Raw genomic sequence first — 27,858 nt, 5'->3', positions numbered from 1 at the left:
TAGAGGAGAGCTGGGGTGGGGGCTGGGAAGGGGTTATTATAAACACAAAGTCCATTGGAGTAAACTAGGAGTTAAAAGAATCATGGCTTTTCATTGGCTGAGTTGGGACTGTCACTCATTGGCTGGGTTGTTGGGGGGTGAGGGGTAGAGAGCATCTTCCTTTCTCCTGCTGGGGCAGTAAAGCATAGTAAGGCATCCTCTTTTTCCTGTTGGGAAGGGAAGGTAGGTCTCTTCCTGTTGGATCTGCAAAAGGTTCCAAGGAGCAGTAGGCACAAGAGTTCCCCTTTCTGATCTCCAGACTCCATTTTAGTAAGATTTCTCTTTATTAATTTTCAAAATTATCAAATAGCCTATGGACTAGAATAAAGCTGTGCAGGTGCTCACCAGGCCTTGAGTGACTGGAGCCTGCAGAGGTCTGACACATGTGCGATCCACCAAGCACCTGTGCATCCCATGTGAAACCCACTCTGGCATGTTTGTAATCCGCACAGTGCTGATGGCCTGCATTTCCACAGACTGCAGTTGCCCGTGACACAGATTCAGGGATCTGTGGCCCTGCTCTTTCCCGAGATTGGAAGATATATTGAAGAAAACATTGAAAAATTCTGTGGGCAATGGCTCTGTGCTCTGGCCCTCTGAGGTCCTGCTTTGCCATATTATATTAAATTCTGCTCATCCAAATGTCACCTTTCCCTCTTGTTCTTCATCTCTTTCTAAATTAATCTCAACAACTCTTAGATGTCTGGACCAACAGCCTCCTGTGAGAACCCCAGGTTTGTCTCCTGTCGATGCTCAAGTTCTCTCTCTGGAGCAGCAAATGAATCCCATACCAGAATTCAGCTCAGCCCAAAGGGCCACCCATTGCTCAGCTCATTTTGTCTTTTTAAGTTTCACAGCCCAAGATCACCAGTAAGATACAAGGTTGATCAGGTGATGAAAATATGCTTCTCACAATGATTTCATGTCAGAGGCAGAGTCTGGGATATTTCTCCCTTTTTCTGGTTGTACAGGCACCACACCACTGCCCTTAGTAGTAGCAGTAGCAGTTATCTGGGTTCCTAATACTGATCCAGGGGTGGGCCCTGGGTAGTTCGTTCAGTTAAGCATTAGGCTCTTGATCTCAGCCTTGACCTCAGCTCTCCCAAGGAAGCATGCCTAGAAGCCAGCTTTCAACTAGCTGCGTTAGTTTTACCTTTTCTTTTTTTCAAAACTAAACTAATACTGATCTGGATTTTGGGTCAAGTCAGCAGCTCTTGCTGGCATTAAGGAATAGTTCAGTTCTCCCCAACTCCCTCTCCTAGAAATATTTGACATCTACTCCCGGGCATACACACTCCTGAGAGTTGAGCTGATGGCCTGTCCCTCCCTCTTCATGCCTGCAGGTACACTTCGCTCCTAAGAGGCCTAGGCTCGATGCGTGACTGAAGTGTTGTGAGAGGGAAGTGGAAAGTCCTGGCCCACAACACTAGTGCCTCCAAGCTCAATCCAGCGATTTCCTAGGAATTAGCCTGTGTTAGCCTGGGGCTATGTACTAAGTTCCATACGTGAGAAGCTAGCTGAACGCCTTGTCCAAAGGCAACTTGCTTCTGAAAGTTGAGCTCACACTCAGTCCCTCACAGTTCCACACTGCCTGCAGAAGGAGTTTCGAACATCTTCACCATAGACGTGTGTCAGCATTTTCTCTTGTCAGAATGGTTAAGTGTGTCCCACAACCTGAAGGGCCCATTTCTGGTTCTTTCTCACTGGGCTTAGGACAGAAGGCTGAAGGCAGAAGAGGATAACACCCCTATGGGAAGAGAAGGGAGAAGGGCCAGTTGCTGTGACACCCAGCAAGGACAGTTGCGCGCACACGTGCGTGTGCGCACACACGCGTGTGCGCACACACACAATGGCTAGCACTAAACGAGAGCCAGTGGAAGGAGAGCAAGCAGGGCTGACTTGCTTCTACTCAGGAAACGTGCAGATGGACCCTGCCCTGGGCCTCGGTGTGTGGCCTTCTAGGTTTTTCTCTGGGAGGCCATGCAATGAGAGAGGTGAGGCAGCCTAGGGCCAGGAGGCAGGGGTGTGGGGACAGGGAGCCCTCTTGTTCACCGGACAGCCAACTGCCCATTGACCATGGGGTTAGATCCCCACAGTGTAACATCTTCTTCTCATTTGGATGCTTTGTCTCATAGGGTGGCCCCTCCACACCCCCAGCTCCCCAGTCTGACATTTACTTGCTTCCACCCAAATGGTCCCCAGGACGTCATATAGGTTTATTCATTCTTAGGTCCCCAATCCTCAGCATCTTCCTTGCTCAGAGTTGGCCTACCACCTTTGATAGGGAGGAAGGCAGATTTTCTGGAGAGAAAGGCATTCTCACATTGACATGACCTAGCTCCCACAAAAAGAGGTACTATTTCTAATGTAGGAAACAAACACTAAACCAATGTCATAGGTCTACATGATCTTAGTATCTTGCTAAAAGGAATGTAGATAATTTTACTGACCACAACTAGTTGAAGTCAAGAAAGGGCTGGAGCTGGTGGGAAGACAGGCACAGGCTGGTAAGGCCTACAGGCTCCAGGTCATCTGCAGGGCAGACATCCCATCCAGTACTGGGGACCTGACTTATGCACAGGAAAGCCCTACCTTGGTACAGCCAGAGGTCAGGGATGGAGACTGGATCCATGGGGGAGGAGCACTCAAGTCCAGAGTATTGGTAGAGTTAGCAGCCAAGGCCCCTCCAAAGTACTTTTCCTCCAGTGGTGCTATTGGTCCCTTAGTATGTTCCAGGCCTAAGGATGCACTTTGTGTGTGCTGTTTATTTTTTTCTTATTTTTATTTTTTAATACATTAATTTTTTTATTGGTGTTCAATTTACCAACATACAGAATAACACCCAGTGCTCATCCCATCAAGTGTCCCCCTCAGTGCCCGTCACCCATTCATCCCCACCCCCCGCCCTCCTCCCCTTCCACCACCCCTAGTTCGTTTTCCAGAGTTAGGAGTCTTTTAAACAGCCAGAGATTAAGTGAGGAGGTAACAGGTGCACCAGAGGGCAGCCCCGGTGGCGCAGCGGTTTAGCGCCGCCTGCAGCCCAGGGCGTGATCCTGGAGAGCCTGGATTGAGTCCCACGTCAGGCTCTGTATGACGCCTGCTTCTCCCTCTGCCTGTGTCTCTGCCTCTCTCTCTGTCTCTATGAATAAATAAATAAAATCTTAAAAAAAAAAACTTAAAAAAAAAAAAAAACAGGTGCACCAGAGACAAGAGCCAAAGGGAGGAATGATAAACAGTGCCATGAACTCCCGGAGCTGAACCTCACCCAGCTTAGTCTCTGAGCATCACGAATGCTGTAATTTCTTGTTTAATCAGAAACTGCAGGTTCCTGAGGTTTAAACTGGAGAATACACTTCATGTAGCACAGAGGATACCAGACAGTTGACACTGAGGTTCTCTTTATTTCTGACCATGTTTTTACAACCATCTATGCAGGGATAACTCCCACATCTACCTCCCAAACTTGAATCTCCCTCTAGAAATTCAGATTCATAATTCTAACACTATAAGATGCATCTCCCCAAAGATCCTATTAACTCCCAAGTCAACATCCCCCCCCTCTGAATCACCTTTCCTTTTTCTGCTCACATCAGGAAGAATTTCTCAAACTGTGGCTTCTGTGCTCTTGTAACATAGACGTATGCCTAGGCTTCAGTGTCCAAGTCCTCAGAGTAAAGCCAATGATACATGTATTTCAGTTAGGCAGGCATATAACAGGGGCACAGAATGGGCTCTGGATCATAGAAGGTCCTGTCGCCACAGCGAGGGCAGGGGTTGGCACTGAACCAGACCATGCCAGGCCGCCCCAACTCCTGCAGCATCTGCTTCAGCCTGGCATGCAGGTGGGCCAGTCTGCCCAGGTGGAGGGTGCCACGGACGTCCTCATAACTCTCCAGGGGGGCCGGATACAGCACATGACTCAGCTTGCGCAGCCCGATGGTGTGGCGCAGCAGGTTCTCCAGGACATCCATGGAGATGGGGTTTCCACAGAAGCTGAAGGTCGTGAGCTGGGAGCAGTGGCCCAGGGCAGGCAGGATGACAGTGAACTGGGAGTCCATGATCCCACACTCGTCCAAGTCCAGGTCCTGGAGGGTGGCAGAGGCTCTCTCTATCAGAACTTGGAGAGGCTCAGGACTCATATTGGTCAGGCTGACCCCACTGAGACCCAGGTCCTTCAGCTGACTGACGTTCAGGTGCTGAGACAGATGTGTCAAGTCAGATTCCGAAAGCAGACAATTAGTTATTGACAGGGTCTCCAAGGGGGTCATGAGGCACCTGGGGAGAGACAGAGTAGTTAGTTCTGGGGGTTGGAGATGGTAGACAAAGGGATGTGGGGATGACCTGGGCCTCGAAGAAAGAGACCCAGGGTATTACCGATGACAGTCAAGCTCAGGATGCCATGTGGGGAGAAAAGACACTCAAACCTAAGTTTCAAAGGAGTCCTTTCTCTATCACTCATTTGCTAGGTGACTTGGCGAAGTAAACAGAACCTCAAACACCCCCTGCTGTCAAGTGGAGCACGGCATGCCCTTGGAGGTGGCATGCCCTTGGAGGTGCTGTGAGCATGAATCAATCTAACAAAGTGAGGCACTCAGAGGGAAGCCTGGCCCGATGATGTCTCTAACAGGGAAGGGAACTGGTGACGTTTAGTACTGGGAGACAAGACTAGACATGCTTTCGGCTCCGCTTCCTTCTGGCCACTTCTATGACCCCTGTCACTGTTACTTGTTTTTGAAGAGGCTGATATTTGCTGTGCATGAAGGGCTAACCTGGGTAAGGTCTGGCAACATGCAGCCAGCAGGGCCTACCCTGGATCACTGCATCCTCCACATACCAGCTGTCACTTCCCACAATTCTTCACTCCTGCTCCCCTCATCCTCAGAATTAGGCATTCCTTCCCTCCCTACTGCCTTATGTGGAACCCAGAGCAACTCTTTACAGACAGGGAATCAGAAGCAGGTTCGGAGAGAGAGGCTCAGGTTGACAAAGCTGCCGAGTGAAGAGCTTGTGACCCAAAACCTCACATCAGATATGCTTTCCCTTCATCAATGCTCTCAAGTTTAGTTATTTTTGGTCATCAGGACATAGGTATTATTTTCTCAGGAAGAATTCCCAAAGCCACCCTCATTTGCCAAGCTCCCCTTATACAGATTCCTAGCTAGGAGCCCCTTTGAATAATATCTATCCCAGTTCATATCTCCAATCTTTATCTGGGATTTTACATGACAGTGTGCATAGGGACAGAGCAGGGACAGTGTGTGGACCTTCTGGAGACTCATGCACTCTGGCACTGCTGATGGCAGGTACACAGCAGATGCCCATCACCTTTTACTGAAATAAAAAAGGGCTTATGCTTATCCACTGAGAAACCTCACCATCCCTCACCTGAGTACCTGGTCCAGGCGGTTTTGAAGGAAGGAGATAGAGTCCAAATAGAGTTCCTCAAGGTGGTGCAGCCTGAGGAACTGAGCAGTGAACTGGCTGATGCACTGCTCTTCCTTGGCCAGGGTGGTATGGGAGGACATGTGGATGTGGGAGAGGAGAAGCCTGCGCAGATTGCCCATCTGACCCAGGTGAGGAGCAAACTTCCCCAGGGTGGACAGTTTCCAGGTGCAATTCACTTCCAAATCCTGGATAGAGTCCAGCTGTATGATTCTCAGGATCTTCTTGATGTTCTGCATGGGCATTGCGAAAATCTTCAGCTTCTTACAGCACAAGTGCATCATACCCTTCCTCTGCTGGGCTATCTGGATGAGGTAGGCGAGGGACTCGTCAGGGGTTCTTTCCTTGAGGCAAAGGTCTATCAGCACCTCCACAGGAGCCAAGGGTGGCTTGGGCCCTGGCCTGCAACCCTCCACTTTTCGCCTCTTCTTCATGGGCTGAGGCACCTCTGGGTCCAACAGGGAGTACATACTGGTCCTGGTCCCAGACCATACAGTCCAGAAGTCCTGATGAGCATTCTTGCGTAAATCCAGCACCTGCAGTTTCCACCTCCTGTGGGGAAGATGGGGTACAGACTGAGATGCTTTCAGATCAACAGGAATAAGACTGTGAGTCTCAGAATCTAGGCAAGGCCCAGATACCTGACCTTCACTTTTTTACTCCATACCCTGGACGTCAGTGGCTCCTTGGGCTACTGTGATCCTTCCTGGTCCCCACTTGCAGTACCTTTAAGTGCCACTGCTAGGCACTCCTTTGGTCACCTCTGCAGGTCAATCGGCTATACATGTCCACAGCCTGTTCTCTTAGAGGAGCCCAGCCATGGCCCCAAGGCTGCTCTGAGCTTTCTCACCGATGTCTCTGGCCTTTCCTGCGGCCCTGCACTTTTCCCTGACCCCAGCTGTACTTGCTTGGACCCCGAGGGCCCTCCCAGTCTATGGGATCACCCTCACCTGGGGCGAACCTCCTGGGCAAGCAGCACATCAAGTCCAGCAAGTGCAGCTTGGAAGGTCTCCTGGTGAGGCTGCTGCTCCTTCATCAGGGCCCCCAAAGGGAGGCAGGCAAAGGGCCAGGCCTGCACCATTGCCTTCAGGGTTTCACTGTGCCTCCCAGTGAAGGCCGCTGTGAACAGCGGTGGGAAGAGCTCCATGGGCAGCAGCTCCAGAGCAGCGATGGCTGAGGCCTGATCCCTCAGCAGGCTCTGACCTGCCAGGTCCAGGAGTCTGGGTGGGGCTGGCATGCTCATCCTGATGAATCTGCTCCGGAAGGAATCCTGGCAAAACATTCAGGGAACAAGGCTGAGTATGAGCAAGCCCATTAGCATTCCACCCTTGAGAGGAACCAACTCAAGGCCAAAGTCACTGTTCTGGCAATAGTTGGGGAGACCTCTATTTACTCCATTCCATTCTCTGCTGAGTGGCCACGAAGCCACAGCTTTGCCCCTACTGGTATCAGAACACAGATCTCACCAGGCCTCAGTGGGGGAGCAAGATGACCACCAGCCCCATCCCATATCCGGCTACTGCTGCAATTAATTCCAGCCCTACTGCACAGTTAGTACTGAAGTGCCTGAAAACTGACCCCATCCCTTTCAGGGAAAAGTTGCTGATTATCACATGAGGGTTGAACATATAGAGAAATAGGGAATGTCACATGACCCTCTTTCTCAGCTCTAACAAATCATCCAGATGGGAAAGCTTAAGGGACACCTGGACAATGATTGCCACTGCATCATTCAAAACATATCGAAGCATAAAAGTGGCATAAGGTATTTAATAGTATGTGGAAGTTGGGGACAAAAAAATGCACTATTTCCAAGATGATTTTATTATATGTCTCCCCTACAGATATGAGAATTACTGTTTTATTTATGGGAACCCAGAACTCACATTCAGAACACAGCCGCCACTTTTAAAAATATTCCATAGACTATTTTTTTTCCTATGGAACATTTTTAAGCTTTTAGCTTATTATTTTTCTAAAAAAGCTTTAAATAGTAAAATCACAAAATGATAAATTATATGAACTATAATTACCAAGCACAAACTAAATATTTAAAACGTCATCAAAAAATTACAACTAATTAGAGGTCTTTCATTTCCAAAAAATCTGGTTAAGAAAATACTGTAGATGTATAAAACAGCATATTATCAGAGTAGAGACCAAAATGTTTGAGATTAAGGCAAAACTGCATTCGGAGGCAAAAGCAAAGGCTGCTCATTTATACTGTATGGCTGAGGGCAGTATGATAGCAGTGTCCCAAGCTTAGAGCTTCTGCCTCACCAGAATGGGGCATGGTTCCAGGAGCAATCTGCTCAGACCTCAGGCAGGGTCTAATACTCCAGCTTCTGGGTCTCTCCTCTGGCTCCACAGAAACAATATGGTAGGCCTTTTTAGCCACACCTTCCTTTTCAAATCCTAGCTGAAATTTCCAACTGAAAGCACAATGCTATTATCTCAGGATCCCCATCCACTTAATCCAGATTGGGTTTTTTACTTTCTCCATACAACTGACTGAATCATAAGCCCCATTCATAAATGAAACAGAAAAAAAGAAAAGAAAACCAACCTGGAGGTATACTTGGGGGAGTTTTGGCCACATCAGAATAACCCAAATGTTCGAGTTAAGACAGCTTTATGCAGACAGTGGTGTTATCCCAAAAGAAAAAAAGAAATAAACAAAATAAATTCCAGAATATCAAATATTCACTTATACTTTATGGTACCTTAAAACTGCAAACCATGTGTGCATTCATGGACAGACTATGAGAGATGCTTGGTGTTCCAGATTTTTTTTTTAACGGCTTTTAAGATTTTATTGATTTATCCATGAGACACACACAGAGAGAGAGACAGAGAGAGAGAGAGAGAGAGAGAGAGAGAGAGACAGAGAGGCAAAGACACAGGCAGGGAGAGAAGCCGGCTCCATGCAGGGAGCCCGACGTGGGACTCCATCCTGGGTCTCCAGGATCAGGCCCTGGGCTGAAGGTGGCGCTAAACCACTGAGCCAACCGGGCTGCCCCGGTGTTCCAGATTTTGAGGGTCAAGGCTTCCCTGAAGGAGGTCAGGTCAAAATCACAAGTAGGAGTTAGCCAGGAGAAGGGAGGGGCGGGGTGTTTGTAATGGGACCAAAGGAAATACCCAAGACAAGAAAAAATACATTTTGTTTGAGGAGTTCAAAGACTATGGATCCTTTAAATCCAAGGACAGGGAGAAGATCCACCCTCCTTCCCAGGAGGTAAAAGGCATTTCCTCCTAGAAGGTTGGGAGCAGCTCAGCACACTGGCTGGAAAAGATGCAACATAGGAATCTGGGGTAGGTAGAGGTCAGAACAGAATTGGCAACCAAATCCAGGACATGACTAGTTGGATTCTAGAGCCATGGGCTCTTTGGGGTCTTAGAGGCAGGGAAAGCTAAATGCATATGTCCTTGTCATGAAGAAGCTGCCACCAGAGGACGTCCTCTTTAGGATCAAGTATCCTCTTCCATATCCTGCCCTTTCAAAGGCAGATCAGGTCTAGGCATTTCCCAGGGGCCTAAGCCCCAACTGTGATCTTCAAAGGCGCCTTCCCAAGTATATATTAACAACTGTTATTTCCTCAATCCTAAAAAACTAATAAAAACAGCTTTATATATATATTTATATATATGAATAATTGTTGAGAAATATATATAAAGAAATACATAACTGATATAAATATAGCTTCAAAAAACCCCTCTGGCCCTGCCCCTAAGATTTTTAGTTACTCCCATTCTGCTGAGAGAGTGCCATTAAGAACAAAAATACAAATTTTTCTCTCTGTTAAGCTCAGTGCACAAACACCAACACTTTTCCCTCACAAAATGTGAAGCTATTATTTGACATTTAAAGATCTGCCAAATTTAGGGATGATTCTCATGTTGGGCTGGATCACATATTGGTGGTTCTGACGTTTTAGAACACACAGGGAGAGAACACATATTGGTAGTTCTGACGTTTTAGAACACACAGGGAGAGAACCTGTGCTCACAAAGAATTCTCCACGCTATTGCATTGTGATGCCCAAACAAATTCTTCTCTACCACTGGCGAGGACACTGGGATTCTTTGAAGGATGTTCTCCACTTTAGTATCTTCACAGAGGCTGCTTTCTCCAAATTTCTACTACCTATACCAGTAGGCTTTGCATCAAATAGAGATGAATTGGAATGTGCTCTATGGGCCTTTTAGCCCCCAGGCAACAACCATCGTCAATCAGCTGCAGGAGACGGGGGATTAGTAACAAAGATAATCTTAAATGTCCCTAATTATTGAGCTAACTCAGTGGGCTCAGAAATCCTGCTCTGGAACTTTTCATCCAGTACCTCCAATAACCTTTACAGGAAATTTAAAGTTCACTGTTAATTTTATTTTTAGCCTGGTGAATCAGACTGCTCCCCGCAGGGAATAACAGCACCCTCAGGCAAGGGGTTGGGATGGATGTGCCCCACGCCAATCTCAATGTTAGAGACACCAGACTGACAAGACTCCACCTGGACCTCGGGGAAACAGGAAACCTGCAGAAGTCCAAGCTTGCGAAGGGTCTATGGGATCCCAGTGTCTAGGAAATCCAAGGAGGCAGAAGTGACCACTGTCTTCAGATCTAAAAATGTTTAGTATGAGCCACTCTTCCCTTGTGAAAAAAGGCAGACTCCTCTGTGCATTTCCATGTGGAGCCTTTGGACCAAGGGACATGCTGTGGGGTTAGAGGCAGAATCTATAGGAAGTGCTGTCCCTCCTGCCCAGGATCAGGACTGGCTCAGGACAAGTCCCTGAGCCCAAGGCATGAATCTGAAGGATGTTTCTGTTGCATCCTGGCCACCTGTTCTCATGGTCTTCATTTGCTACATAGGTCAGAGCGGGGTGATCTCTGCTCATCTTTCCATTCACAGAATTCCAACTCAGATCCCAGAGCATCTGCCTTATTGGGGCCTTTAGAACATTTCTGTCCTTCCGCCATGTGCCAACGTGGCAGCCCAGTATGTCCCTGGAATGTCAACCCACCTCTCTTGGAGCCTGGGGTGTGGCCATGATACTGGGGAATACCTTTCCATCTTCCATCAGTATCAACAGAAATCAAGGAATTCTCCCCCAGTTCTACTGAGCACTATATTGAAGAATATGACAAGCCATAAAGTGTAGAAAGAAAATAAGCCCGTCTATTTTCCTAGATCCAAAAGGCTCCAGGAATGCCAAAGGAAGACCCTTCCTGAGTTCTAGAGAAAGACCCTAACTCTGCTGGTCTTGAGGGCACCAGGCTAAGGAGAAGCCAGGAGCCCAGTCCTGATGCAGCAGCCTCACCTCAGGCTCCCTCAAGGCAGCCCTTGAACACAAGATTCCATGCATAACCAGTATGTCTCTGAAATTTCCCTCTGGTGTCACATTAATTCTTGCCCTGAAATATTTTGCCCTCTGTGCTTTTAAAAATGTAGTCTCTCTTGGCCCTCCCTGCTCCTTCTTGTACTGAGATCTGGCTTCACTTCAGATCCAGTAACATCTATACCTAAACAAGAGATTTTCCCTCTTTCTTCCTCATCAATGAGGACCTTCCTGATGTCAAGGTCACTCTAGATTCAGCTGGTTATTCCTGGGGATGTGCTTCTGGAGGCTGGGGGGAAGCAGACAACTCACTCCAAGCCGGTGGCAGGAGGGGAACTAAACTGGGAATGGCCCAGAGCATCCAATGCGAGGCCTAGGATGAAGGAAGAGGAGGAAATGACAGTAGAGCAGGAGGCCAGATCTTCTGGCTCCCACGGAGCTGTGTCCCTTAAACGGTGGAGACCTGTGTCTGAGACCACCTCGGGGCACGTGAGGTGTCAGGGGCTGTGTGTGTGTGTGTGTGTGTGTGTGTGTGTCCCTCTAGCTCAAGGGCACTGAATCAGACCAACAGAATCTGGAGAAAGGGAGAAAGTGGCAAGCATTAATCCTGGATGCAACAGTGACAGAGATTTTGAGAGAAGGAGAGGGCCTTAGTCTTGGCATTCAGCCCCGGAGAGGGATACTTCCTAGGATTTTGCTCTTTAGCCTCCTTTTCACAGCCTCGTCAGACTGTTAACTGTGCTTAAGAAATAGAGAGAATGGGGTCTAGTACTGTGTCCCTGTCATCCAAATGACCCTCAAATCTTTAACTCTAAGCCATAAGGTGGCCGTGGAGGCTCAGAGCAAAACCAGATACATCAGACTATCAGGCACGTTCCATTGGAGCAGGAGCAATGATCCTCAGGATTCCAGGAACAATGGCCTCACACTTGTTGGCAAAAATCACCTATGCCCTAAGATGAGGGCTGACGAAGGTCCTGAGGCAGGGTAGACATGTTCATAGGAAAGTCTCTAGCCCAGCTGACCCCTTCTCCCCATATCCAGACACACCTTCTATTCTCCGTCCTTAATTTACTCAAAAACATTTACTGAGTGCCAGAGACCTTGCATTCTATTGAGTAAGCAAATGAAAAGAGCAGCAAGCTGAAAAATAAATGAATCACAGGTTGACTCTGCTTTGCACGGTAGAGCTGGGCCATGCAACATGAAACTATGCAAAGCCATCTTAACAAACCATGCAAAGTTAGAGTTTTTCTGTGGCCATTCAAAAACCGTTTTTTTTTTTTTTGTTGTTTTTTCCAACCATGAAGAATTCTATTCTTGTTGGCTATAAACACGTTAAGAAATGAATAAAAGAGTAAAACTACTATTTATTTAGTGTGTTGATTTTAAACCACTGAAAATTAAACCATTTCTCTGTAAAAAAAAAAAGACGTATCAAGAGTAGTTTCACTCTTCTCATATAACTGTTGGTACAGAGTGAGCATCTTTTCTGCAAACCGTCATGCTTTCTAAGTTTGGACAGGCTTCCAACATTTTATCCTTCATGTTTTCAATGCCATGACATATTTTCGAGAGGGTTCCTTTAGTGTGAAAATGTCTGCCAGAAGTCACTTCCTCAGAGACATCCTCATTGTTTTGTCAGTCATACTCTCCCTTCACACTTCTCTGGGAGATTGGGAATGTGAGCTTGAAGCTGGATTCGGAATCACAGTGATGGGTCACTGGCACCCATGTCACAGAGTAGGCCATGGGAGGGGAGCATAGGAATGAGGCCCCTGGTCCAGGGCTTTCTGTGGCTGTCACTTGTACCAGCATGATGGGGACGTGCCTGGAAAAGTCACCTGAAAATGGGAACATTTTCTATGTGTGGCAGCAGTGGACAAGTCAGAGAACAGGAGCCTCCACTTAGACATTACCCACCACAGTCCACGGGTCAGCAGGTCTGTCCTCAGCTGAGGTCAGTGGGCCCTGCCAGGTATCCAGAAAGAGGCGTTGGGGAGAGGTACAGTAACCCCATCGCATCGTTGGGGAAGGCATCGCAAAGGTTTGAGCTCACTGTCTGGGGCACCTCAGCTCAGCAGTTCTAAAAGATTGATCCTTTTCTCTCTCTGCCCCAAACTCCTCTGAAGCTGTGGCTTTCCTCTTTGCATGTTCTTTTCCTCTGAGGGTCCTGGGCCCAGACTGTCCTGTCATGGACACGTTCAGTGTTTGTGGCTGTGGAATATTTCCTGCTCTGGAGGCAAGTAATTCTGGAGGTTAGAGGCAGATGTCCTGGTGTCAAGAACACTGGTGTGCTGCCTGACACACGCAGAGCGTAAGGTTGTCCTGGGGCCTCTGTCCATTCTCCAGTTCCAGGTTGGGCCACACAGACTCCCCGAACTCTGTGGGGTTTAGCCAGAGGACTAGCTGGGCTCTTTCAAGGCATGTCCCTTACCTCCAAGGGACCAAGCTCACAGGGAAATGACCAAACCTTTCCAGGGCTCCCTCACTCCATCCCTGCTTGACCTCAAATAGGAGTCAAGTGTCTGGGGTCTGCAGCCAGCCTGGCTCCTTCACCCCAAGCAGAGGTTCTGAACATAACTATGGCTTTGGGGCTGCATTGCCCAACACACTAGAGTTGCTTCTTGTATAAAAGCAACAGGACAGGGGGAGCCCCAGTGGCTCGGGGGTTTAGTGCCTGCCTTCAGCCCAGGGCCTGATCCTGGAGACCTGGGATCGAGTTCTGCGTCGGGCTCCCTGTGTGGAGTCTACTTCTCCCTCTGCCTGTGTCTGTCTCATGAATAAATAAATGAAATCTAAAAAAAAAAAAAAAAAAAAGAAAAAAAGAAAAGAAAAAGGACAAACGGCCCACTGGGGAAACGACCAGAAAGTACGGGGCCTGCTCCTGCATCTCCGTCCGCCCTCAGGCAGCCTCGGGGAGCAGTGTGCGTCCAGCTCCTCGGTAACAAGAACCACCGCAGCGGCGAGGTCTCTCCACACAGCTGAGGCGGCTCAGGGGCCCGCTTACCCGAGGACGTCTTCCGCTCACTCCGGTGCAGCTCTGACCGGCCTCAGAGCCTCCGACACTCGGTTCCCCTGGTCGGCTATCCTGCCAGTCACCTGCGTGCACCCACGTCTGAGAGCGAGAACCCCAGTGCTCCGGGAACAAGGAGAGGCCGCGCGTCCGCACGTGGATTCAGCAGACCCCCGCGAACGCCGCTGAGGAAACGGGAAACCCGAGACCCGGGCCTCCTCTGATCTCCGGGTCTGACCGCCACTTGGGGCTGAACCGGAGGCCTCGTGCCCTCAGCGGCCCCCTCCGCACGCACGCACGCACACACGCACGCACGCACGCACGCACACACGCACGCACACACGCACACGCACGCACGCACGCACCCCGGCCCCTCCAGGGGGCCGGATTCCTACAGCAGCCTCCCCACTTCAAGTGCACACCGCGCGGCTCGGAGCCCCAACAATAAACGCCGACGCCCGACTTCCACCGACTATTACGTCGGGAAACTCGACACCGCGGCCACTGCTCCAGAGCGGGCGGCCTGGCCGGGTGCGCGGTCTTCACGCCGACCCGCCCCCGCGGCAACTCCCTCTTCCGAAGGGGAAATGGAAGTGGGAGTCGGGACGGAGGAGGGCGGCTTATGGCGATTAGTCCAAGGTCACCGCCACGACAGAGCGCGGGACCCGGGCTGCGACTTACGATTTCTGCAGACCGCGCCCCGGCCACGTGGTCCCCGGACACAGCCCCGAGGGAAAGCCAGGCCGCCCCCTCAGCAAGCCGCCCCGCTCGCCCGCCGGAAACGCCGCGGCCCACCAATCCCGGCTCCTCTCTCCCGCACGTGAAATCTCACGAGAGCCTAGCATTGCCAGTGGGGTCGCCCGGGGAGGCCAGAAGGGGTTGCAGTAGCAGGCTGGGCGGGGACTCGGGGCGGGGCGGGGACTCGGGGCGGGGCGGGGCCGCGCCTGTTGGCCACGCCCGCCTGGCTGCAGCTGGGGAGGGGCAAGGGTGGGGGCGGGGTCACGGGAGAGCTGGTGTAAGGTGGAGAATGGGGAGGGTACGAGTGGGGTCAGTTGGAGGTACAGGGGATAGGATGGGGCAAGGGAGGTGGGGAGTGGGGGATAGGGTGGGGTGAAGTGAGGGAGGGATGTAGGACAGAGAGGAGGCCTGGAAATCCCCATCCCCACCCTCGGGGCCCTTGCTTCTCCCTGTGGGGTGTGGGGTGTGGGGTGTCCGAGCCCTGTGGTGGACAATCCTACCTCCCTTGTCTAGGAAGGTTGTCCTTGCCCTTGCCCTGTCCGGTGCCCCCTACTTCCTGGACTTTACGATTTATGTAACCTCTGGGGCAGAGGAGATCCTCCGCTGGCTTTTTTTCTTAAGTTTTTTTTTTTTTTTTTTAAATTCATAGAGACACAGAGAGAGAGAGAGAGGCAGAGACACAGGCAGAGGGAGAAGCAGGCTCCATGCAGGGAGCCCGACGTGGGACTCGATCTAGGGTCTCCAGGATCAGGCCCTGGGCTGCAGGCGGCGCTAAACCGCTGAGCCACCGGGGCTGCCCTCCGCCGGCTTTTGATTCGATTTTCCTCTTTCCAGAGCGTGCTTTCCTCAGTTTCCCCCTTGGATTTGGTTTTCCAGAGCTTTTTCAGAAGCCAGATTCCTGCATTTGCTCGACTCCCCTTCCCCCAATCCTCAGATAAAGGCAGCTTTTCACTAGTCCGAAATGCGTGGGGCTTCCCCTCCTTCACCCACAAATACCTTTGGACAAAGTCAGGACCAGATTGGAAGCCTGAAAACGAGGGCCGGGCGGGCGGTGGTTGAGTAGGGCGCAGGTCAAGGATGCTGAGGACAGGTGGAGGGAGAAGCAGGCACCCACCGTGGCCTGTTGCTATGCTTCTCTGGGAGCCAGGGCCCCTTCACCCTTGGAATTTTGTATCTGGGGCCACCAGGGGGCACTGGGATCTGGAAGCCAGAATGTTTGCAAGGACTGTGTCCGGTTTGGGTGCTTCCTGCCAGTCCGTTTGTGGGTAGAAGAGTTGGGCTTCTGGAGAGATGGCAGCACCCAGATGGATGAGGTGTGAAGAGAAGGCGGGGGGTGGGGGGGTAAGGGCAAAGCCGAGGTCGGCTGTAGTTTCTAGCATTGCCAGTGGGGCCCAGGTTCAATAAAAAAAAAGAAGAAGAAGAAGGAGGAGGAAGAGGAAGAAGAAGAAGAACAACCAGGAGTCCCCATGCCTCTGTGAAGCTGGCCTGAGGGACTATATTCCCCTCCTCAAAATCTGAGACTGTTTTTCTGGGGGGGGGGGCAGGAGGGGGAGCGGGCCTTGTCATGCATGTAGTCCTAAATCAGTTACCACAGGCCATAGGGAAGGTCGTGGTGGCTGAGAGTAACCAGGCAGTGAAGACCAAGTAGTTTCCTGGGTCTGCCTTGCCATTCCCCCAGATATCCCCATGCCCCTGAGCCACTCCAGCTACCCAGACAAATGAATGTATGAATACATAGGTACATACTAATGAGGCCTCTGCGTTGATCTCCCATCCACCTAGGATCATCACCCAGAACAGATTTCAGCTTGGACATGGAAACACTCATGCTCTCCTTCCCTCTGGTCTTCTGGATTCATTCAATAAATATTTGTCCTTGAGTGGTGCGGATGCAGCCCACACGCAGATATACTCAGTCTCTGGCTCATAAGGTTTAGGGTGAAAACAAAAAAACAAATAAATAGGTAAATAAATAAATAAATCCCCCAAACAAGAAGCTATTGTTTTAAAGTGCAGCAAGTTGTAACTAACTCTCTGAGGAAAACAAAGAGGCTGACATGGAAAGTTACAAAGGCCAGCAGGCTCTTCCCTGGTTGCTCAGGATCCGTATCTGAGGCCTTGGGAGATTGAGAGGATCCTGTTTTTTTTTTTTTTTTTTTAATATTTTATTTATTTGTTTGAAAGAAAGAGAGAGAACACAAGCAGAAAGAGTGGCAGAGCTGGAGAGGGAGAAGCAGGCTCCCCTCTGAGCAGGGAGCCCGACTTGGGGCTCCATTCCAAGTTCATGCTGACTGCAACTGATACACTAAAAAGATGGTATCTGTCATATTTGAAAGCAAAATGCAGGTCACACGATTGATTATATAATGCAATTCCTTCACATAAAATTAAATGTGAATATTTAATATATACCATTATTCACCCATTGCTTCAAATGATCCTTACAAATGTTTACCATATTCCAGGGAGGGAGGGAGAGGTACATGAGCTCTACCTTCTGGGATATACATAATAGGCAGGCCAAGATGTCCAGAAGATGGTCACTAAATACCATTGGTTATATTAAAATTTCTTTCTATATTTACTTGAACTTTTTCTATAATCTTGTTTTCCTTGGCCAGTGATGAAAATAGAGCTATTTTCATTTTAGAAAATGAAAAAAAAAAAAACTCACCCTGCACTGAATTATAATGATCACAATGGAAACTTTTAAAACCTTTGCTGTGGGAAGACAGGGAGGGGAATGCATTTGAAGGAGCCTGTTCCACTATGTGTGTTCCACTATGTGAGCTGAGGGAGGCTGAGTCTAGGCTGACTTGTGGGAAATGAGACAGAGGAAAATATTTTCTTCTATGATCACCTAAAGTAAACCTGAAAAGGAAAGAATCTGGACTCTCCACCTAATTGTGCTGGGGATGAAAGTCATAGAGCACTTACCAATTATTTATTTTTTTAAAAGATTTTATTTATTCATGAGACACAGAGAGAGGGAGAGAGAGAGGCAGAGACACAGGCAGAGGGAGAAGCAGGCTCCATGCAGCAGGCCGGACATGGGACTCCATCCTGGGTCTCCAGGATCACGCCCTGGGCTGAAGGCGGCGCTAATCCACTGAACCCCCCGGGGGCTGCCCAGCACTTATCAATTAATGGAAACATTGGCCTGTTGATTTTGCAGCCAGATCCATGCAAGGATGCTGTGAACTTTAATGCTTTCTTAGTTTTCTTCAGTTGAAGACACTGAGGCTGGGATGGACAAGCCACTGGTCTAAGAGTTGGGGGCTCTGAAGTTATGGTGTGGGGCTCCTCCATGGGATTTCTCTAGGTTGTGCTCCCATGCTGCCCAGAGCACAGTAGGCTCCTGATTTAATAACACATCCCTGAAGTAGCCTCATGGACCCCTCAATCTGCTGCAAGATTGGGCTGATGGGGAAGGTCTTCAGGAGAATTCTGGATGGCTGGTGTACATTCCCTAGACTGTGTGTCCTGATTTGGGGGAACCACCATTTTTGAAAACTCTTTTGGGGTAGCTATGAATGAGCTCAGAGGGAATAGCTGGAGCCTTCAGACCATGGGCAGCATCCTTTCATCCCAGACTCAGGCTTCTGGCAGAGACTGGGCTTGCTCAGGGCAGGAGAACCTTCCCCCAAGGTGGGAGAGAGACTAGTTGTGTGGGGATGGAAGCTCACTAGAAGGCCAAATGCTTGCTGACAACTGAGGGTGGTACTTCTGCAGTTCTAGGTCCTACAGATCCAGCCCTAAAGTAACTTCTTAGGAAAAGGATTAGATCCCCACCAGCACCTTTCCAGCCTGCAGCAGAGCATCTGCATGCTCACCTGGGTGCTAAGCTTCAGGGTTTGGAGCAAAGGAGGAATTAAGAATTATCAGAGCTCAGGAGCAAATTTGCATGGAGACCCCTCTTGCATCTCAAAACATGCGGAGGGGATAAGAGAGCCTTGAGTGTCCTGTCCAAGGGTTGGGGTCTCAGGAGACAGAGCTCTGGGATGTCTTCACTGTGGCCTTGGCTCCACTTTCCTTCCCCTTCTCACTTATGGCACAAGTGAGCATTCCCAAGGAAGAGATCATGTGGGTGCCTAGACTGGCCATTCTGTCCCTTTCCCTACGTTCACCTGGATTACCCTCTCTGCATTTCTCCTTCCTCTGTGGGTCCTGGGCTCAGTCTGCCTTGATCCAACCTCCCTTTGTGTCTGGGACTTTGAGACAAACTGTCACATCTCTTGCAATGGAAGCAGCAGCCACACTGGAACTTATAACCCTACCTCTGGCACCAACAATGTCTGGAAAGGCCCCCACACTCCAGATAGATGCTGTGAGTTCTCTGCCTTCAGGGCTTCCAGCTCTATCCTCAGGCTCTGAGTCTGGCAACACAGCCTCCAGTCCATTTTTGGACTGCACCATGAGGACAAGGCTGATTATCACTGATTGTCCAGGGTCAGCCAGAGCCCTTTGAGAACTAAGATTAAAACCTGCATTAAGCACTCCATGTTTTCAGAGCTTCACGCCAACTGGGCAGTCAGGCTGCGGTTTCTCCTGTCCCTTCTGCTCATCACCCCAGGGACATAGGTGCTTTGGGAATGGGACCCCCACCACTCCTGTTGCTCCTTATGATGCTGTGGTAAAGAGAAACAGTCTCCCAGGGGATATAGCCTTGCAAAACTGAAAATAAAACTCCCTTCTTCCTCTCTGGCCTTGGGATGCACTCTCTCCCTCTTCAGTGGCAAGACCAGAGGAAGAACAAGGGTTCTCATTGGACTAAGACAGTTCGGGGTCCATGTCATCTGAAGACATCTCTCTACACCTCAGCGTGGGTTCATGCACTCCTGCACTCAGCAACACAGATCTCCATTCTACCTGACTCTACGTGGGTTGGACCAAAGTGGCCCTGTGATCCAGGTATTATTATCCAGTTTTCTATTGCTGTGTAAGAAATTACCACACATCATGGGAGGAGGGGCAAGATGGCGGAAGAGTAGGGTCCCCAAATCACCTGTCCCCACCAAATTACCTAGATAACCTTCAAATCATCCTGAAAATCTACGAATTCGGCCTGAGATGTAAAGAGAGACCAGCTGGAATGCTACAGTGAGAAGAGTTCGCGCTTCTATCAAGGTAGGAAGACGGGGGAAAAGAAATAAAGGAACAAAAGGCCTCCAAGGTGGAGGGGCCCCGCGAGGAGCCGGGCTGAGGCCGGGGCGAGTGTCCCCAGGACAGGAGCGCCCCGTCCCGGAGAAGCAGGAGCTGCACCAACCTTCCCGGGCGGGCGGAAAGGGGCTCGCAGGGAGTTGGAGCAGGACCCGGGAGGGCGGGGATGCCCTCGGGCTCCCGGGGACACTAACAGACACCTGCGCCCCGGGAGAGTGCGCCGAGCTCCCTAAGGGCTGCAGCGCGCACGGCGGGGCCCGGAGCAGCTCGGAGGGGCTCGGGCGGCGGCTCCGCGGAGGGGGCTGCGGGGCGGGAGCGCGAATCCCACAGCGCAGGCCCCGGAGCACAGGGCGCCGGGACACAGCCCAGGATCCGGCCTCCCCGGGACAGGCAGAGGCCGGGAGGGCCCAGGACAGCGAGGACGCTCCTGCCCCGAGCTGAGCAGATCAGCGGCCCCGCCCCGGAGCCTCCAGGCCCTGCAGACGGAGAGCCCCGTAGTTACTGCGGGGGCTGAATCCAGGTTTCCAGAGCTGCCGTAACCACTGTGGTTGTTCCTCCTGGGGCCTCACGGGGTAAAAGACCCCCACTGAGCCCTGCACCAGGCAGGGGGCAGAGCAGCTCCCCCAAGTGCTAACACCTGAAAATCAGCACAACAGGCCCCTCCCCCAGAAGACCAGAAATTACCACACATCCTAGTGGCTTGAAGCAACACCCATTTATTACTCCACTTTCCCTGAATCAGCTTAGCTGGGTCCTCTGTTCAGGGTCTCCCCAAGCTAAAATCAAAGTATGGTGGCTGTGTTCTATTCCAGGAGCTCAACTGAGAATCTGCTTCCAAGTTAGTTGACAGAGTTCATTGCCTTGCTGGTGTGTGACTGAAGCCCTGGGTTTTAAGTCCCTCACTCCTAGTTCCTAGACATGACTCACAGCATCCTGTTTGCTTTTCCTTCTTCCTGACCAGCAGAGGGACCTCTTTTTCCAGTTTGCTAACAGACTTTAAAAAAAATTTACTATTTTAAATGGAAGTATAGTTTATACATAATGTTATACTGGTTTCAGCCTGTACAATGTAGTGATTTAGCAATTATGCCATGCTCACCACAAAGGTAACTTCCATCTGTCACCTACAAGGCTTTTATAATAACCTATTATATTCTCTATGCTATACTTTTCATCCGCATAACTGGAAGCCTATACCTCCCCCTTCCTTTTGCCCATTTTGCCTCCACCCCCAACCTCACCTCCCGGCAACCACCAGTTTGTTCTTTGTATTTATGGGTCTGTTTCTGCTTTTTTGTTCTTTTTTTCATTTGTATTGTTTTTTTGTTTGTTTCTTGGCTTTTGTTTTGTTTTTAGATTCCATGTACATGTGAAATCATATAGTGTTTGTCTTTCTCTGACTTATTTCACTTAGCATAATGTCCTCTATACTGTAAATTGTAAGACCTCGTCAGGAGGGAATCTCATATCACGTAATATAATCATGGGAGTCACATCTGGCCACGTTTTCCATTTAATGTAACCTAATCAAGGAGAGACATGCCATCACTTTTGCCATATGCATCGAATGGAAGCAAATCACAGGTTCTTCCTAAATTCTAGATGAAGAGATTATGCAAAAGTCATCACAGGGGGCATCTTCCACAGTCCTCATACAAGGAGATTCCCAATCCATTTTTATTTTAATTTTTTTAATTTTATTTATTTATTCATGAGAGATACAGAGAGAGAGAGAGAGAGAGAGAGAGAGAGAGAGAGAGAGAGGCAGAGACATAGGCAGAGGGAGAAGCAGGTTCCATTCAGGGAGCCTGACATGGGAATCGATCCCGGGTCTCCAGGATCACGCCCTGGACTGAAGGTGGCGCTAAACCACTGGGCCACCGGGGCTGCCCCCAATCCATTTTTAAGTTCAAGTCCATTTTTAAAGCCTCTTATGAGAAATCTCTGCAAGAGGGCACTGGGTGGCTCAGTGGTTGAGGGCCTGTCTTCAGGGGTCCTGGGATGGAGTTCTGCATCAGGCTCCTTGCAGGGAGCTTGCTTCTCCCTCTGCCTATGTCTCTGCCTCTCTGTGTCTCTCATGAATAAATAAAAAAAATTTTTTTTTAAGAAAGCTCTGCAAGTTTTGTTGAGGGAAAAGCAAGAAATAGGAAGCTTTGGTCTTAAACTTTCAGTGTCCCTACAGTCATATCTTTTAGTTTACCAAGCAGGGGAATATTTATGTGACTGACCCTGTTCTGCCCCCTATTAGCCCCTCCCCTCTGCTCTCTGAAACCAGGTCTCACACCTACATGCACATCTTTCATGTACAAAGGGCTCCTGTATGCTTCCAACTTTATATCTCTGTGAAGGCAGTTTTTTTTTTTAGACACTTCAACCAAAGCAGCATATTGCAACAAGCTCAATGCAGAAGACCTTGTGCACATCCAACCATTCTGCATTAAGCCAGACATTGAAAAGATTTGCAGAAATGTTAAAAACAATGCAATGCATCATGAATTTTTTTCCTAATTTTTGACTGTAGTCTTATTTTATTGCTCTTTTAAGATTATATTGTTTCGTTTCATTTTGTTTTGTTTTACAGATTGAGGGGTTGTGGCAATCCTGTATGAGCAAGTCTACCTGTGCCACTTTTCTAATAGCATTTGTTCACTTTGTGTCTCTGTGTCACATTTTGGCAATTCCCACCATACTGAAAACTTTTTCATTATTATTATATTTGTTGTGGTGAACTGCGATCAGTAATTGTGACTCACTGAAAGCTCACATGATGGTTAGCAGTTTTTAGCAATATTTTTAATTAAGTTATGGACTTTTGTAGACATAATGCTATCGCACACTTAATAGACTATAGTACGGTGTAACATAACATTTATATGCAGTGGGAAACCAAAAAATTTTGACTGACTTTATTGATATTTGTAATATTAATTTAGCGATATTCACTTTACTGTGGTGGTCTAGAACCAAATCCACAGTGTATTCAAGATATGCTTGTACATAACAAAATATATATCACTTATATTTACTTACATGTACTTGGCTTAGATTGTTATGTGTAATTAAACTAATAAAGCTTTTAAAAATGTTTTTCAATTTTAATTAATCTGGTAAATGCTCAAAATGTTATCCACATGGACAAAAGCTTTGGGGATCCTTAGTAATTTTCAATAGTATAAGAAGATGCTGGAACCAAAAAGTTTGAGAACTGTTTACTTGGGACAGTTCTTTACAAAACAATAAAAGAATAGCTTTTCCCAAATGGTGATATGCCTAGTGATGATTCTTTTCTCTGTATATAGCTGTATTATTAATGAACCTCATGCTAGCCATCCTAACAAAGAGTTTGTGAGTACGGTCATGACATAACCTCGGGCATGTTCCAAGGTCCCTGTGGTTGCTGTGTGGTCCTTGTGGGAGATCCTGGCTTACATATGAGTGGCTTTATGGACATCTTGGGGGTAAAATCAGCAGGGCTTGCTTTTGAAGAGAATTCAAGTCATAAGGGTAAGTGAAGGGTCAAAGGTATCACCTGGAACTTCAGCTTGACCACCTGACATTGGGAAGAATGAGAAAGAAATAAATATGAAAACATACCTAAGAAGTCTTTGGGGCCATGTTAGATTTGCCATGTCTCTACTTCTGGGTACTAAAAACAAGTACAACGAGCCACGTGCAAAATAATCCTCTTCACATAAAATCATAAATATAAATAATATTTATTTTCTTCCATTCATTCAATAACTAGCTACCAATGCTTTCCACGGACTTTATAATACTTTGGGAGTGTTGGGCAGAGAATCATGAACAGAGCATTAAAAATCTTGGTCTTAATAGATTATGCCTAATTTATGCTGGCAAACATTCTTTTGGATACACAATGATGTGTCTGTAACATGGACTCTAAAAGAGGAAGACTCTGGCAAGAATTTTGTTTTTAATTTTAATAATATATTTTGTTGTCAAATGTAGAATGCATATTGGATTGTGGTGAATAATACTGTGTTGAAATATTATTGTTTTAACATATAGTCAATATTTTAAAGGTCATTAATGAGATATTTTTCTTTCATTTTTCTAGCACTAAGTCTTCTAAATCTTTCACAGTTCATTGCAATTCAGATGCTAAATTTTAATCAGTAATGCTTTGATTGAAAAAGTAGATTCATTCACATACTCAAGTTGCTCCAAACAATAACTGAATGATCATATTTAAAATTTAAATTTAGACTGAGTTAAATTAAAAATTAAATCTCCCAGATTCACTAGATCTATTTCAAATGCTCAATAACCACATATGGCTAGTGGCTACCATATTGGTCACTGAGCCCCTGAGCATCTATTATGTGCATCACAGTGGATGAGACAGGGATGAGTCAGATATAACCTGTTTCCATGGGTGGGGAAGAGGGTAGTAGTGTCAGTAGGATTGTGACCCAGGAGAAGCCATGGTAAATAGTGTGTTTACCTCTGTGTGGCAGATGTAGCCACAATCAGGGACACAGCAAGAAGCCCTTTTTGGGCACCAGGGTCCCTCGCCACCATCCAGGGGCTCACTAAGGTCTGTGCTGAGCAGAGGTTGGTGGACTCTGCCCAGTCTCAAGGAGGATGAGGGTTAGGCTCACTGGCATGCTCAACCACTCCTAACTGAGATCCTAAAGACCCTAAGAGATGAAGGAATGCCTTACTATATGCATATATATATAATGAATGTTTCAGACTGCTGTGGAACTCTTGAGTGAACTTGGACTTACTTCTGGAGTCCTGTGGTTTCAGCTCTTCTCCCTTGAGCAACCTCTGCTCAGCAGTTCTGTCTCCCTGGGGACCTTGCCTCAGATCTACTTTGAAACAGATCTATCTGGGTCACAGGTCTCTGGGAAAACAAACTCATTACTGCTGGGTCGCAGGTCCCAGAATATGGATGCCATCCAATGCATGGAAGGCAGGAGCATGGGACCCAAAGAGTCTTGTCTAGTGTCTTCAGGATGCTGCCAGCACAAATTGATGGTGAGGAGGCACTTAGAAGGATGACCCCAGTAAAGGACCATCTTGAACATAATGTGGTGAAAGCCAGGTCGAATACATGGATGTCACCAGATCACAGGTGCCTCTTCATTTCAGTGATAACTTTCCCAATTGGTTCCTTGATCCCATCAGTGAAAAGTTAGCTGATAGATTTGTCTGCTGTGCCATCCTCTTCCCAGCTGGGATTCCAGTTATCCCACTAGGTGAAAGAATGAAGAAGTCATCCTACCCCTGTATACCATGTATATTTGCCCAGTTCACTGTGGAACTTCTGAAAAGATCTAGACCTCCAGTGGATGCTTCACTCGTCTTATTTTCTCCTCCTGGAGCAGTAAATACTTCACAGGTACTGACAGGAGAGTCCTCTCCTCTCCCTGCTGGTGTCACATCCCGATCCCCCCATTATTTGTCCTTTGTTTCTGTAACTCTGGCCAGAGGCTTGGCCTGGCATCTTCGCAGACATCAAAGGAGGAAAAAACAGGAGGTTGAGAGCAGCTGCCCAGGATGTCCTGGGGACTTCACACTGGCAACCCCTCTGTGCCTGTGATGGAAGGGATGGAATCCTTTAAAAAAGAAACCTTCTGGGGACAAGTGTGAGAATGCATTGGTGACTTCCTAAAATATCTTTAAGTGAGGAAGGAAAATGTCCTCTTGAGTTTATGGTGACACTTACTTGAACGGAGAGCGATAGTGAGAGCCCAAGGAGCTAGGTTGTGAGCAGGACAGGATTGCACCACTGCATATTTCTAGAACTTTTGTTTTTCTTGGAGTTGTCCCTTTGTGAAGGCTTAAGTGGTATTAATAGCCTCCCAAGTTTCCCTCAAAATTGAAAGTATTTAAAGAAAAGGGCAGAGAGGCTGTTAAAGAGTGACTTTAAAAAATTGGTTGCGGGGCAGCCCGGGTGGCTCAGCACTTTAGCGCTGTCTTCGGTCCAGGGTCTGATCCTGGAGACCCGGGATCGAGTCCCGCGTCAGGCTCCCTGAATGGAGCCTGCTTCTCCCTCTGCCTGTGTCTCTGCCTCTCTCTCTCTCTCCCTGTGTCTCTCATGAATGAATAAATAAAATCTTAAAAAAAATTGGTTGTGGAGAGCTCCTATTTCTGGGCTATATCAGGGTATGACTGTGCAAAACAGACTATGAACAGCCCCTCAGAGCATTTCCTGCACGTACACCTCAGTGGGATTTGGAGGCTATTGTGGTAGCCTGAGTACTGGTCCCCAAAAATATCCAGTTCTAATCATTGGAAACTGCAAATGTTACCTTATATGGCAAAAAAAAGGACTTCACAGATGTGATTAAAGATCTTGAGGTGGGGACAGTGTCAATTAATTTTATGGTGAAGTTGTTACAGTGAAGATAGGAATCTGATATAGCTGGGTACCACACATTTTGAAATCTTCTCCAAATATCATGCCCTTTTAATTTGTACTGTGTAAGTTTTCTTTGTGCTCATGCCCTCCCACTGATAAACTTCAGGCATACATGGAATTAGTCTTTAATATTCTCCAGTAAATTCCTTTGGTTTTATAGGTTACAAGTTATGTCTAATTCAAATAATCATTTTATTTCTTATTTTGAAACCATTGTACTTCTTACATTTGCATCATGATTGATGGTGTGGGCAAATTATTCTAGAACAAATTAAATAGAATAGTTATTCCTGTATCTTGGAGTGCCTGAAAATCCTGCAGTAATAGACCACTAAAGAGAAACCCTCTGTTGAGGTCTTGCAGGAAGCACCCAGAACCTTCTATTGATTTCCATGGTTCTTCTCCCTTGTAGATCTCAAACAATGGGGATTGTCCCCACAACCAGCACAACTTCCAGTCTGGTGGTAGGCCTCTGACCCTGTTATTCACCCACAGGCATTTTATTGTTATTATTCAGCCTCTGAGGGTATGCTGATTTCAAAACATGCCGATAACAACAGGCATATGATTTTTGGATTTTTAAGATTTTATTTTATTTACTAATTAGAGACACACACAATGAGAGAGAGAGGCAGAAGGAGAAGCAGGCTCCATGCAGGGAGCCCGACATGGGATTCGATCCCAGGTCTCCAGGATCATGCCCTGGGTCCAAGGTGGCGCTAAACCTCTGAGCCACCAGGGCTGCCAAACAGGCATATGATTTTTGAAGACTCTTCCCCCTAATACCTGAGGTTTTTCCACAATTGGCCAGAGGTTCACATGCTTGGAGTTTCTAAATGTGTTGTATGTTATAGTGGAAATATTTTGTGCATACAAAGTCCTACTCCATAGGACTTCTCATTCCTAGCCTTTATACGAGACTATTGACTAAGAGAAGTGGAAGTTACCATTTGCTGATGGACCAGCGAAGTGGATGCAATGATGAGTGTCCCAGATCTCGTGAAAGTCATGTCATCCCTGTTGCCGGAGATACAGAGAGTTCTCATCTGCCAGTGCTCTCCTGAAACTGACTTCTCTGGAGGGATTTGCCCTCTCAAAGTCATGCCCCTTCCTGGGCAGCCTGTATGCAGTGACTAGTGGATGCACCTATATACAATCCAGGCTGTCTGGCTGCAACATGGAAGCACCTGAAGGACTGCCTCAGTTCCAGGGCACCCCCTCGCGTTGGCAAAGACTGCACCACAGCCCAACTAGGGCAACCAAGAATGAGCTTCTCAGATCTGCCTGCCGAAAGAAACCTGCCTCCAGGATGCCAGCAACTGGCAGCCTCCAGGCACATGTGTCTCTGGCATCTGCCTTAGCTTTCTAGTTGAGGGTGTGTACTCCCTGGGCAGCTGCCCGGCAATGAATGAGCATGTCGATGTGCAAGGGCTTGCCGATTCCGCAAAGCTGAGATTCTTCTTCCATGCTTATCTTTGCTCTGGAGCTCTCCATGGGGAAGGCTGAGATTTTCTCCCTGCTGCTCTAAGTTCGGAGGCTCTAACTCTCCAACCTCCCTTGTGACCCTTCTCCCTTCTCAGGGGACACATCTGCACTGCTGTCTATAGACTCTCCCTGGTGACTCCTGCTCTCTCTTTCTTTTAATCTTCCCAGGTGCTGTCTTCCCTTCATTTCCTACATGTCCCTCTCTGACTTGGTAGTGCCTCTGGGAGAGGCTGGCTCTCATTCCCTGATCCTG

General features: G+C 48.1%; 1 protein-coding gene across 2 annotated transcripts; it reads right to left on the bottom strand.

The window, feature by feature from the left end:
* Window positions 1-3,462: 3,462 nt before the first annotated feature.
* Window positions 3,463-13,941, bottom strand: PRAME (PRAME nuclear receptor transcriptional regulator). Of its 2 annotated transcripts, XM_055322171.1 has the most exons (5): window positions 13,826-13,941; window positions 8,048-8,111; window positions 6,432-6,751; window positions 5,425-6,033; window positions 3,463-4,314 (listed from the first exon to the last, which is right to left on the bottom strand). In XM_055322171.1, the coding sequence occupies exons 2-5, from the start codon at window positions 8,078-8,080 to the stop codon at window positions 3,738-3,740; spliced, it is 1,539 nt and encodes a 512-aa protein (XP_055178146.1). In that variant the 5' UTR covers window positions 8,081-8,111; window positions 13,826-13,941; the 3' UTR covers window positions 3,463-3,737. The 2 variants fall into 2 exon arrangements, with proteins under 2 accessions (XP_055178146.1, XP_055178147.1); XM_055322172.1 differs by lacking the exon at window positions 8,048-8,111 and having other exon boundaries at window positions 13,826-13,936.
* Between the last annotated feature and the right edge of the window lie 13,917 nt (window positions 13,942-27,858).

Source organism: Nyctereutes procyonoides, unplaced genomic scaffold (assembly GCF_905146905.1).
Source record: "Nyctereutes procyonoides isolate TBG_1078 unplaced genomic scaffold, NYPRO_anot_genome, whole genome shotgun sequence".
Lineage (NCBI taxonomy): Eukaryota > Metazoa > Chordata > Mammalia > Carnivora > Canidae > Nyctereutes > Nyctereutes procyonoides.
The sequence above is the reverse complement of the archived record's forward strand: the minus strand, read 5'-3'. Positions and strand labels throughout refer to the sequence as shown.